At 40.2% G+C, this 12,931-nt stretch overlaps 1 protein-coding gene across 3 annotated transcripts in view; it reads left to right on the top strand.

The window, feature by feature from the left end:
- Positions 1–12,931, top strand: part of plxdc2b (plexin domain containing 2b) — a 435,240-nt gene that overhangs the window by 415,294 nt on the left and 7,015 nt on the right. For all 3 annotated transcript variants that reach the window (XM_059972140.1, XM_059972142.1, XM_059972141.1), the window contains exon 13: positions 8,006–8,166. In XM_059972140.1, the coding sequence (XP_059828123.1) occupies positions 8,006–8,166 (161 nt within the window). The remainder of the gene's footprint in view (positions 1–8,005; positions 8,167–12,931) is intronic.

Here is a 12,931-nt window from a genome sequence, read left to right as displayed (position 1 = left end):
GAAAAATGTTGCATTTCCCCTTGGGGATGAATAAAGTATCTATCTATCTATCTATCTTGACACTACTGTGTCAGAGAGATGACTTCTTTCCTGTAGGCCACCTCATTATTGTTTGAGATTAGGCCAATCAATGTAGTCCTGTCGGCAAATTTAATTAGTAGATTAGAGCTGTGGGTGGCAACACAGTCATGGGTGTACAGTAATTAAAGGAGGTATACCATAAACAGGAAGTACAATTGCAATTAACCATTTAAACACTACACTGGTAAATAAAGTTTGGAGCACATACAGAAAAATAAGGCAAGAGATAAAAGATGACCATTTTCTAAAGAAAACAACTGCATTTTATTATTTATAAAATTTGGAATATTTATCTTATGGAACTAAACTTGTATGAGCATGAAATTAATTTTGGCATCTCTATAGTTTACAAAACAGTAATAATAGATGAGTAGGAGTTTAACAATTGCACTTTATGTTGTGAAGCATTACATTTACAGGGTACTGGAACAGCAGAACCTGGTCATAAGTGTCCTGGTTTCATATCAGTTTATGTGATTTATCTGGGTTCTGGCAAAGCATGTTTCAGAAAGTCTAGCACTTGAAGCACTAGCACTGGATTGCTGGTAGCAATGCACTAGACCTGGACAGAGTTTAGAGAAGCTGTAAATGGTCTGAAGTAATAATGCAACCAGACATGGTAATTTCAGGTTTCATTCTTGAATGGTAGAACTTTTAACATGAGTGATCATTGCTTTTAAATCATCCATTGGGATTTTGGGATACAGATTGTCACTGGTTTCAGGCATGCTTTTTAACAGCAGGTTTTTGTAAAGGCAAGAGGTGCTCTAAGCAGCCATCGGCACTTTAAAAGATTACCTATTTGCCAAAGTCTGACTGATCAACCTGCCTGATGAAGATTAGTTATTGTCAAGTATATCTGTGGTAGCTGACTATGAAATGTATGCAGGTGTAACAGACTCTGCACTATATTCAAATTACATTTCTATATTTACCATACCTAGTGCTGATGGCTTAAGCAACAGGTCAAATATGGTCAAGGGAACCTTGTCTTGATGCCATATAATGTCCTCCCTCAGCTGATGTGCTCCTCCAGGCCGAACAACACGTGAAGAAAGTGCTGATAGTAGAAAGGACACAGAATATAGTCAAGGTAGTGGGCCTCGTTGTCCATCACCAAGAATGGTGTAAGAACTCTGTGCTGGTTTCCAGACACTGCTCATTGCTAGTGGAGTCTGTGGCAGTTCGATGCAGACCATTTTATTTACCATGGGAGTTCACCACTGTACTTATGTCGGTGTCTACATTCCCCCCAGTGCTAATGCTAAGGAGGCGCTCTGTGAACTGTATGGGGCTATCAGCAAACTGCAGAACACACACCCTGATGGACTGTTTATTGTCACTGGAGATTTTAACGACGCAAACCTCAAGTCAGTGCTCCCCAAATTCCATCAGTATGTGGGCTTTGCACAGAGAGGGGAGAACGCATTGGATCTTGTTTACACAAACATCCCCGATGCGTACCAGGCGTAGCCCTGCCCCCATCTCAGTTACTTAGACCACATCTCTGTTATGCTAATCCCAGCATACAGACCGCTCGTCAGGCGCTCCAGACCAGTTCAGAAGCAGGTGAAAACCTGGCCAGCAGGAGCCATCTCTGCTCTTCAAGACTGCTTTGAGAACACTGACTGGCACATGTTCAGGGAGGCTGCAACCGATGGCGACTCTACCAACTTAGAGGAGTACACTGCATCAGTGACTAGCTGGAAAAAGGCACCAAAGCATTCGGGCTCTCACGACCAGACTACGTAACAGTTTCTTCCCCCAGCTATCAGACTCCTCAATACCAGAGCCTGGACTGACACCAACTTACTGCCCTCTACTGTGCCTATTGTCTTGTTTATTATTTATTATAATACCTGCACTGTTTTGTGCACTTTATGCAGTCCTGGGTAGGTCTGTAGTCTAGTGTAGCTTTTTTTCTGTGATGTTTTTATGTAGTTCAGTGTAGTTTTTGTACTGTTTCATGTAGCACCATGGTCTTGAAAAACGTCTTGTTTTTACTGTGTACTGTACCAGCAGTTATGGTTGAACTGACAATAAAAGTGACTTGACTTGTCCATTCAGGATACCTTTCTGAGACACCGCTTCCTAAAGATGTCCTGGGTACTTTGTAGGCTAGTACCCAAGATGGAGCTGACTAAATTTACAACCCTCTGCAGCTTCTTTCTGTCCTGTGCAGTAGCCCCTCCATACCAGACGGTGATGCAGCCTGTCAGAATGCTCTCCATGGTACAACTACAGAAGTTTTTGAGTGTATTTGTTGACATGCCAAATCACTTCAAACTCCTAATAAAGTATAGCCACTGTCTTGCCTTCTATATAACTACATCAGTATGTTGGGACCAGGTTAGATCCTCAGAGGTCTTGAGACCCAGGAACTTGAAGACACTCACTCTCTTCACATCTGATCCCTGGATGAGGATTGGTATGTGTTCCTTTGTCATACCCTTCCTGAAGTCCGCAATCAGCTCTTTCATCTTACTGACATTGAGTGCCAGGTTGTTGCTGCGGCACCACTTCACTAGTTGGCATATCTCACTCCTGTACACCCTCTTGTCACCACCTGAGATTCTATCAACAATTGTTGTATGTTCTCCAGAAGTTCAGGCTTCTTCCTCCCATATCATTTCCAAAACCAAACCAGCCAACTTTATTCACGCTACATGATATCAAGAAATGGCTGAGAGCACTGGGAACAGCAGGGTTGTTGGGCCAGGCATCACACCTGTGCTCCAGCACCAGCTGCACCTCCAGCCAACATGTGAGATGTTGGTCAGGCAGCATCTATGGAAGTGAATAAACAGTCGATGTTTTGTGTCGAGATACTTCTGCAAGACTAGAAATGATGGGGGAAGACACCAGAGCAAAAACGTGAGGGAGGCAAAGGAGGATAGCAAGAAGGTAATAGCTGAAGCCAGGTGGGTGGGAAAGGTAAAAGGCGGGAGAGGAAGGAATTTGATAGAAGAGGAGAGTGGACCATGGGAGAATGGGAAGAGGGGCACCAGGGGGAGGTGATAGGCAGATAAGAAGAGACAAGAGGCCAGCATGGGGAATAGTAGAAGAGGGAGGGGGGAAGGATTCTTTTTAACTGGAAAGAGAAATTGATGTTTATGCCATCAATTTGGATGCTATCCAGATGGGATATGAGTTGTTGCTCCTCCACTCTAAGAGTGACCTCATCATGGCAGAAGAGAAGCTCATGGACTGGCATGTTAGAAAGGGAATAGGAATTAAAATGTTCGGCTACCAGGAAATTCTACTTTTGGTGGATGAAGCAGAGAAGCTTGACAATTGTTCTTTCCGTCCAGATGAAAGGTCTTAACCCGAAACATTGACCACCATTTTTTCTTCCTATGCTTTCAGTCCAGGAGAAGGGTCTCAACCTTAAACTTTGACAGTCCCTTTTCCTCCTTCAAAACTGAGTCCAGCAAAGAGCATTGATGAGCAGGAGTCAGGATTTAATCGGTGTTCGTACCCAGCCCCTGAGTTGCCTCTCTGGAAGATGTGATGTAAATGTGTGTGGCAGACCCAGTGGAGAAAACCTAACTTCAGATAAAGGATTAAGATATTTTACTTTAAAGTAGTAAAATAATGTATGCATTTATCTGAAGATTTTTATAAGAACTGTATTTATTAGCATTTTGAGGTACTTTTTAACATGTTCATATTTTTCAGTTAGTTAAATTTATTTGAATAATTATCAAAGCTATTTAAAAACTCTTCAAAACCTTTTGTCGAAGAGTGTGCTCGGAGAAGGGCCTGAGTGGAGCGATGCTTGACAGCAAGTGGCTTGTGGGCACTCACAATGCATCATGGGGACTTTTTAGATGTGGAAAGTCAGGCCGTTCAGCCCTCAGTCTCTAGAAAATCATGAGTGGGTGAGCATGCACTGTGGGGGCAAACACAGGCAGCATGAAGTCTGTGTTTTCTCCCACAGCGCCTGCCCACTCACGTATGTTTTTTCCCAGATACTGAGGGCTGACTATGACCAAGTGCAGTCTGCAGCATGGAAATATATTGAAATGTAGCATGGAGCTGTTTGTGAGAGATGTCTTCTCCTTACGATGCACCTAACAGAACAAACAAAACAATATCTGATAGTTCTAGAAATGCAGCTTTCTCTGAGTCCTGTGCTAATCCAGATAAGACCCCAAACCTACAGAGTTCTAACTCTGAAGTGATATTGTTATCATGTAGTACTTCAAGAACTCATCAACTTGTCAGAGCTTTTCAGCCATTAAGGATAGAATTAGTCATTGGTCTGCAAAAGATAAGACTTAATTCATAAGCAAAATTCAAGATACAACACATTTGCAATATGAATTTCATGTCTTATTGCCAAGTTATTTTCCTGCAATAATATTCAAAAATGGTTAGCATATTTTATGCTGTCTTTACATAATTTCTTTAAAAGTTAATGATGCTATAAAAATTATACACTCAGAATGTGTTTCATGTAATTTAAAAAAAATTATTTTCCTTGACATTAATTTTTGAAAACATTGTCAGTCATTAACAAAGGCCTTGAACAATGTGGAGCTGGATATGGGTTGCCGCTCACCCACCCACACTTACCGAGGCCGGTTGCAGGGAACCACATGAACAGCCCACCCACACAGGATGTTTCTGGCAAGACAAGAGGGGCAAACAAGCCTTCGGCAGCAGAGTGCTGAAACATCACACGCAGAGGCTATGACTTGGGGCGGCAGAGGGAAGCTTTATTTCCCGTTAAAACTGTCAGCAACGCATTCAAAAAAATGCTTCTGCAGCTTTTTCTGACTGTTATCTGTAAGCAACAACGATGGCCTTAAATGATTAAAAATTACCTAAAAGTAAATTAAAGACACATTAGATCATTCAGCGATAATTGGAAGCTTTAAAATAAAATGAAAATATAACTGAAGGTTCTTTTTCCCGTCTCTCCTACAGGCCAAATAACTCATTTTATCTTAGTTGCCACTCCTATGCCAGGCCTTTATGGCCGATAATAGGAAGGACACATTCCACAACACAATTGTGCTCCACTGCCAAATTACATATGACTACCAGCACCACACAGAGTGACAGAATGATGTCATTTTGCACACAGATGATGACACCTGTCACTCTGCACATCTTGGATCTATCAATGATCCAAGTCTCAAGCATTGCCTTTGGAACTGCCTGATTCAGCGCCCTATAATAGTATACAAAATACTGGATTTAGTTGTCTAGTCAGACAGTATCTCAAAAGAAAGGCAAAAGAAGGGAGAAGGGCAATTCTTCAAGTCACTGCCATTTATCACTAACTTTATCCTGTTATGACAGAAGTCTTTGACTTGAAACATTCAGTTGAAACATTGACTTAAAAAATCAGGGCTCTATAAGGCCTTAGTGGTGTACCTAGTAGGACACTGAAAACCTGTGCCAACCAACTGGCAGGAGTGTTCAAGGACATATATTGAATCCCTCACCGCTGTAGTCAAAGGTTCCCACCTACTTCAAAAGGGCACCTATCATACCAGTGCAAAAAGAGCGGGGGAGCTGCCTGAATGACTGTCGCACAGTTGCACTCTGTGATGAAGTGCTCTGAGGGTTTGGTAATGACCAGAATCAACTTCTGCCTACACAAGGACCAGGACTCACTGCAAGTTGCCTGTAGTCACAATAGGTTTACAGTGGGTGCAATTTTACTAGCTGTCCACTCAGCCTTGGGTCACCTGGACAATAGCAATACCTGTCTTGGGCTGCTGTTAATTGATCAATACACACAATGTGCTGGATGCATAGCTCACCAGGTCAGACAGCATCTTTGGATGTGAATAAACAGTCGACGTTTTGAGCTGAGACCCTTCATCAGGACTGTTTTACATTGTGTGTACTGCTCTAGATTTCCAGCATCTGCAGTATCTCTTGTGTCTATGCTGTTTATTGATTACAACTCAGCCTTCAACACAATCATACCCTCAGTTTTTGTGCTTCCCTGTGCAATTGGATCCTTGACTTCCTCATCAGGAGACTACAGTCAGTGTGGATGGGATATAACACCTCCTCACTGACAATCAGTACTGGCATACCTTTATGATGCTGTACTCTCTCTATACCATGACAGTGTGGCACTACAGTTCAAATGCCATCTATAAATCTTCTGATGGCACAACTACTGTTGGCCAAATTCAGAATGTGACAAGGAGGACTGCAAGTTAATGTCCTGGAGTGTACAAATCAGAGTCGAGACCTCAATCCAATGGAGAATTTATGGCTGAACTTGAAAAGGACCGCTCATTCATGAACCCCATGCAATCTGACAGAGCTAGAGCAGTTTTGTAAAGAAGAATGGGGGGGAAATTGGAGTGTCCAGATGTGCAAAGCTGATGGAGACCGATCCACACAGACTCAAGGCTGTAATTGCAGACAAAGGTGCATCTACTAAATACTGACTTGAAGGGAGTGAATACTTATGCAATCAATTATTTTGTGCTTTATATTTGTAATTAATTTAGATCATGTTGCAGAGATCTGTTTTCATTTTGACACATAAGAGTCTTTTTTTTGTTCACGAGTGTTGAAGAAAGCCAAATTAATTCCAATATGATTCAATGTTGTAAAACAATAGAACATTAAAACTTCCAAGGGGCAGCCACTTATTTGGACAAATCTTAAGGAACTATGAAGAATCTATTAAGGAACTATAAAAGGTATCGACAATCATCTTGAGTGTTGCAATGAAAATAAAGATTTGGAGGATGTAATTGTTGATAGCATTGTATGACAGCAATCCATTACATGCATTAGGTGTCTGTGCTGATTTTATTTGTTGCATATTCAAGATGGATTCCTTCATAGATAACTATTAGGAACTAATACACAGTTCTAGAGTACTCTAGTGTTTTAATCTGTTATGTATTTCAGCTAAATACATAATTTGTAACTTTGGTTTTTTTATACCTTTTTAACTATTTCCATGAAATTTTGGCTAATTTGGGCAGCTGCTTCATTGGGTCAAAATATATGTACGGTGGATTTCAGTTAATTCAAGATGATTGTCGATACCTTCAAGTTCTTCATAGTTTCTAAATTATTGAAGTAGTGAAATAATTTCATTTTCAGTCCAGGCTTTTTCGGGTATCTGCAAGCTTGAATGCTTTGAACCGCAAACAGTCAGAATTGTCACACTGCTTATTGCTTGCCAGCTGTCAGTGACAAAAATCACTGCTTCTCAAACACAAACACATGCAACTGACACAGTATGTAAAAACTCCACTCTATGTACAGTGTAGCATCTAATGGCTACATAAGTGTGTACAATTGACGCTAGTTAGAATCTGTTTGGCAACAGTCCCCTGGTCCAATTAAGTGGCAAGTGTCCCAATTAAACAAAGCGAATCCCAGCAATTTTTTCAATTAGTGTTTATTCTTTAAGATTTATCCCAAATAAGCAGATGCCCTAATTAACTAATGGTCCAATTACCCGGAATACACTGTACTTCTTATTGTAATTAATATTTTTTATTATTATGTATTGCAATGTTCTACTGCCACCAAACAACAAATTTCATGACCTATACCAGTGATATTGAAGCTGATTCTGATTCTGAAGTTGATATTCCCTCTTCACAATGATGCTGCCTAAACTATTGAGCATTCTCAACATCATCTATTTTCAACACCCTCACTATTTTGATTTTTAATACCTAGAAAGAACAGAGGTTCAACAATGGCTTCAATACTTAACCAAATTTGCTAATGGGACTTAAATTGTATAAATATTATCATTGATATTTAAGTTCAGATCAACACAGAGTTGTATCAGACTTGTCAGCCTGAATTTATAATTACTCAAGTTCCCAGGATGCAGTCCATTTTTAAACTTGTCTTTGCCACAACCTGGTCACACATACTCGTGGAAGTTGATCTTTTTCTTGTTTTTTTGGCCTTCCAGCTTCTACAGCAGACAGCACTGCAGAGAAGAAGGGAGACTCAGTCCACACGGGCTTAATTGTGGGGATCCTCCTGGTGATCATCGTTGCTATAGCGGCTGTCCTCGTGACGGTTTACATGTACCACCATCCAACATCAGCACCAAGTCTCTTCTTTATTGAGGTATACTTGTTTAACATCCAGGAATGAAATTAATGCATTCAATTTGCGTCAAGCCAATTTTTACTTGCTTGCTTTGATAAAATGCTGGCGGGAATTTCAAATTCCTTTTATACTTTAGCTCTACTTATGGGTAACATTTGATGAAGAAATCACTTCTGATGACTAAGCACTCATCCAGTCATAAAAGTTGTAGCAAAATGTCCGCAAGCTCCTGGATAAAAGGAGGACAGATTTTGCAGCCACTGTCAACTGTGAGGACCACATCAATGGTAAAGAAGCCAACAGAGAAGATTCGTAGTGAAAGAGTTCATGAGCATTTGGAAAGTTGTTGCCTGATTAAGGAAATCAGCATGGTTTTGTGTGGGGCGGTTCATGACTTATTAACTTGTTGAGTTTTGAAAGAAGTGATCGATGAAGATGGATGTTATCTCCATGGGCATTCAAGAGCATCCCTCGTGGTAGATTTATCCAGAAGATTAAAATGCATAGGATCAACAGTGACTACTTTCTGTCTTCTCTGGGCAAGCCATTTTGATTCAGCATAGTTTGCTGTAGAAGATAGAGGGTAGTAGTTGACTGGACTTACTCCATTTGGAGGTGCATGACAGCTGAAGTTGAGCAAGGATCTGTACTGGGACCTCTGATATCCCACAAGGTATCACAGAATATGGTGGGATATAGATCAGTTGCAGATATGGGCAGAGAAACAGCAAATCAAGGCAAATGTGTTGCACTTTAGAGATCAGACATAAAGGGGAAGTACATAGCTGATGGTCAGATGCATAAAGGCATTGATGTACAGAAGGATCTTGATCCTAAGTCTGTATTTTCCTAAAAGTGGCAGCACTAGTTGAGATAACAATAAAGAAGGCAAATGACAAGCTTGTCTTCTTTACTCAAGGGCACTGAGTTCAAAAGTCAATGGAAATTATGCTGCAGCTTTATAAAGATCTGGTTAGGCAAATCGGGAGTATTATATTCAGTCTGCTTACCCCCATTGAAGGAAATATGTGGAAGCTTTGAAGAAGGTACTGAAGAAACTAACAAGGACCCTGCCTGGATTAGAGGGCATGTGCTACAAGAGTTTGGACAAATGTGGGTTGTTTTCTCTGGTGCGATGGAGACTGGGGGTGTTGACCTGTTGGACGTTTGTAAAATTATAAAAGGTATAGATGGAGTAGACAGACAGTATCCTACTTGATGTGTCAAAATGCATTTATACTTGGGGGAAAAATCCAATGGAGATGTGCATGGCAAGATTTTACACAGAATGGTGAGTACTTGGAATACACTGCCAGAGGTGATACTGGACGTAGATACAGTACAATGGTGGTATTTAAGAGGCACATAAATGTGCTGAGTGTTGAGGGATATGGACCACGTGCAGGCAGAAGGGGTTAGTGCAACCAGGCATCATTGGTGTAATTAGTTCAGTATTACACTGTGGGCAGAAGAGCCTATGCTCTACTGTTCTGCGTTCTATGTTTTTTTCTCTAACAATAACTACTTTCAGAAACACCTTTAATTTTAGGATTTACGTGGGTAGCAAAGATTCTCTTTCATGCACTCCATTTCCACCCAGAAACATTGTTTTAGAAGTGTGCAGCTTCAATTCAGAATCAAGATTACCAGGACCCTTAGTATTCTGTAACTGTATGCAAACACAGTGCAAGATTGCCTTTGGAAAGGCCACCATACACACAGGCTATGCGGAAAAGTCCTGTCTTGCAGCTGGGCATTTGTGTGATTAAGACCTTCTGCTTGCCAATGTAGATTTATGGGATTCTAAAAACCAGTAAGTTCTACATTGATCTGATAATCCACATGGGACGCAGATGAGAGGGTGGAATAATTCCACAGAAGGGTTGTCTGTACCATCCAGTGCTTTCCTGCACTGTTGCTCAATGAAATTAGGTGACATTGTCTCTACCTGATAATCTGCATCATTTGGTCTGCAATCACTGTAGATACAGGCATAGGTCCATATCCAGGTATATTTCAGTATCAGGCTTAATATCACTGGCTTGTGTCATGAAATTTGTTGCTTTGTGGCAGCAGTGCATTGAAATACATAATAGAACATAGAAATCTACAGCACATTACAGGCCATTTGGCCAACAAAGTTGTGCCAACCATGTAACCTACTCTAGAAATTGCTCTATTTTTCTAAGCTCCAAATACCTATCTAAGAGGCTCTTAAGAGACCCTATCACATCTGCTTCCACCACTGTTGCCGGCAGTGCATTCCATGCACCCACTACTCTCTGTGTGGAAAAACTTACCCCTGACATCCCCTCGGTACCTACTTACAAGCACCTTTAAACTATACCCCCTGGTGTTAGCCTTTTTCAGCCCAGGGAAAAAGCTTCTAGCTATCGACGCAATCAATGCCCCTCATCATCTTATACTCCTCCACCAGGTTACCTCTGTCACACCAAGAAGAAAAGGCCAAGTTCACTCAACCAATAATAAAACCAACTATAAATTACAATAAGAAATATATATACATATTAAATGTAATAAATTAATTGGTATTGCAACAAGGGATTTGCATATAAAATTTACAGCTCTGCGCTTTCATTTCTGATACGTTAAGCAATACAAAGAAATCATTACAAGTCAGGCTGGGATTATTTCAGACATCTCATATTTGCATCACATCAGAAGCATGCCTTGAATTAAAGCACCATGGAAGCTTCCAAGTTCACAGTGAACTCCTTCTGTTCAAGATGTACACTGATAAGACTTAAATAAAGTACCATTTAAAAACACGTCTGTACAGTCAACTCTGATTAAACTGCAATCAATCAAATGCAAATATTAGTTGTAGTTTCAGAAATATAAGCATTCCAATTAACTAATCCATTCATTATGTTTCACAAGAAACAGTTGGGAAACCAAAGAGATGAAGCAATTACATATTAATCAACTGAAATATTAATCTGTAATGACTGAAGACAGTTTATTTAACATTCTTGTGTATCCTGTCATCATGCACATTGTAACAGTTTGCTCTATTGAAACAATTTCCTTGGAAAAGTAAATAGTAAGCATATCCCACAAAAAAAAATCCCGCATGGAGTGAAGGGAAAGGCCATTAACATTTTGGCTGAGTGCTTAGCCATGAAAAAGGAAGAGAAATATGTCAGGTATAGGCAGCAGGGATCAAAGACAAAGTCAAAGTCATGTTTATTGTCATAAGGACTAGTGCAGATATGCAAGAGTGCAATGACGAACTTACTTGCAGTAGTGTCACAGACACTGAAAATCTTTATAATAAAACAAATAATAAACATAGATTATACACAATTTTTACAAGAACAAACAATGAGGTTTTATAAAATGTTAATTTTAGTGGAAAATGCTCAAAGCGCTCATAGTAAACTGTAGTGGGTTTTTCCAGTCGTTTTATGAATCTAATGGTTGAAGGGAAGTCACTGTTCTTGAATCTGGAGTTATAAGACCTCAGACTTCTTGAACTCCTGCCTAGTCTGGCTGCAAATATATGGCATGGCCCTGATGATGGGAATCTTTGGTGCTAGATGTTGCTGAAACAGCAACTCCTGTAAATTCTACCAGTCAAAGGCAGGGATGTGCACATAATATATTTAGCAGAGTCCATTACACAAAATGGAATAAAGGGAGTTACAGAGGCATGATCGAGGAGTTGGCCAGAATTGTTTGGAAAAGAACACTGGCAGGGTTGATGGCAGTGCAACATTGGCTGGAATTTCTGGAAGCAATTCAGAGTGCACAGGTTATATACATCCCAAAGAGGAAGAAGTATTCTAAAGGCAAGTTGGCACAAGAAAAGTCAAAGCCAACATAAAAGCCAAAGAGAGGGTATATAACAGAGCAACAATTAGTGGGAAGTTAGAGGATTGGGAAGCTTTTAAAAATCAAAAGAGGGCAACTAAAAAGTCATTAAGATGGTACCGACTAAAGAAGGGGCAGTGTTGGATCTCCTCTTAGGGAATGAGATAGGTCAGGTGACGGACATATGTGTTAGGGAGCACTTCGGGTCCAATGATCACAATACCATTAGTTTCAATATAATTATGAAGAAGGATAGGACTGGACCCAGGGTTCAGATTTTTGATTGGAGAAAGGCTAACTTTGAGGAGATGGGAAAGGATTTAGAAGGAGTGGATTGGGACAATTTGTTTTAAGGGAAGGATGTAATAGGGAAATGGAGGTCATTTAAAGGTGAAATTTTGAGGGTACAGAATCTTTATGTTCCTGTTAGATTGAAAGGAAAGGTTAAAAGTTTGCGAGCACCATGGTTTTCAAGGGATATTGGAAACTTTGTTCAGAAAAAGAGGGAGATCTACAATAAATATAGGCAGCAAGGAGTAAATGAGGTGCTCAAGGAATATAAAGAATGTAAAAGAATCTTAAGAAAGAAATTAGAAAAGGTAAAAGAAGATACTAGGTTGCTTTGGCAAGTAAGGTGAAAATAAATCCGAAGGGTTTCTATAGTTATATTAATAGCAAAAGGATAGTGAGGGATAAAATTGGTCCCTTAGAGAATCAGAGTGGACAGCTATATGTGGAGTTGAAAGAGATGGGGGAGATTTTGAACAATTTCTTTTCTTCGGTATTCACTAAGGAGAAGGAAATTGAATTGCGTAAGGTAAGGGAAACAAGTAGGGAAGTTATGGAAACTATGACAATTAAAGAGGAGGAAGTACTGGCACTTTTAAGGAATATAAAAGTGGATAAATCTCGGATCCTGACAGGATATTCCCTAGGATCTTGAGGGAAG

This window comes from Hypanus sabinus, chromosome 6, assembly GCF_030144855.1.
Source record: "Hypanus sabinus isolate sHypSab1 chromosome 6, sHypSab1.hap1, whole genome shotgun sequence".
NCBI lineage: Eukaryota > Metazoa > Chordata > Chondrichthyes > Myliobatiformes > Dasyatidae > Hypanus > Hypanus sabinus.
The sequence above is the reverse complement of the archived record's forward strand: the minus strand, read 5'-3'. Positions and strand labels throughout refer to the sequence as shown.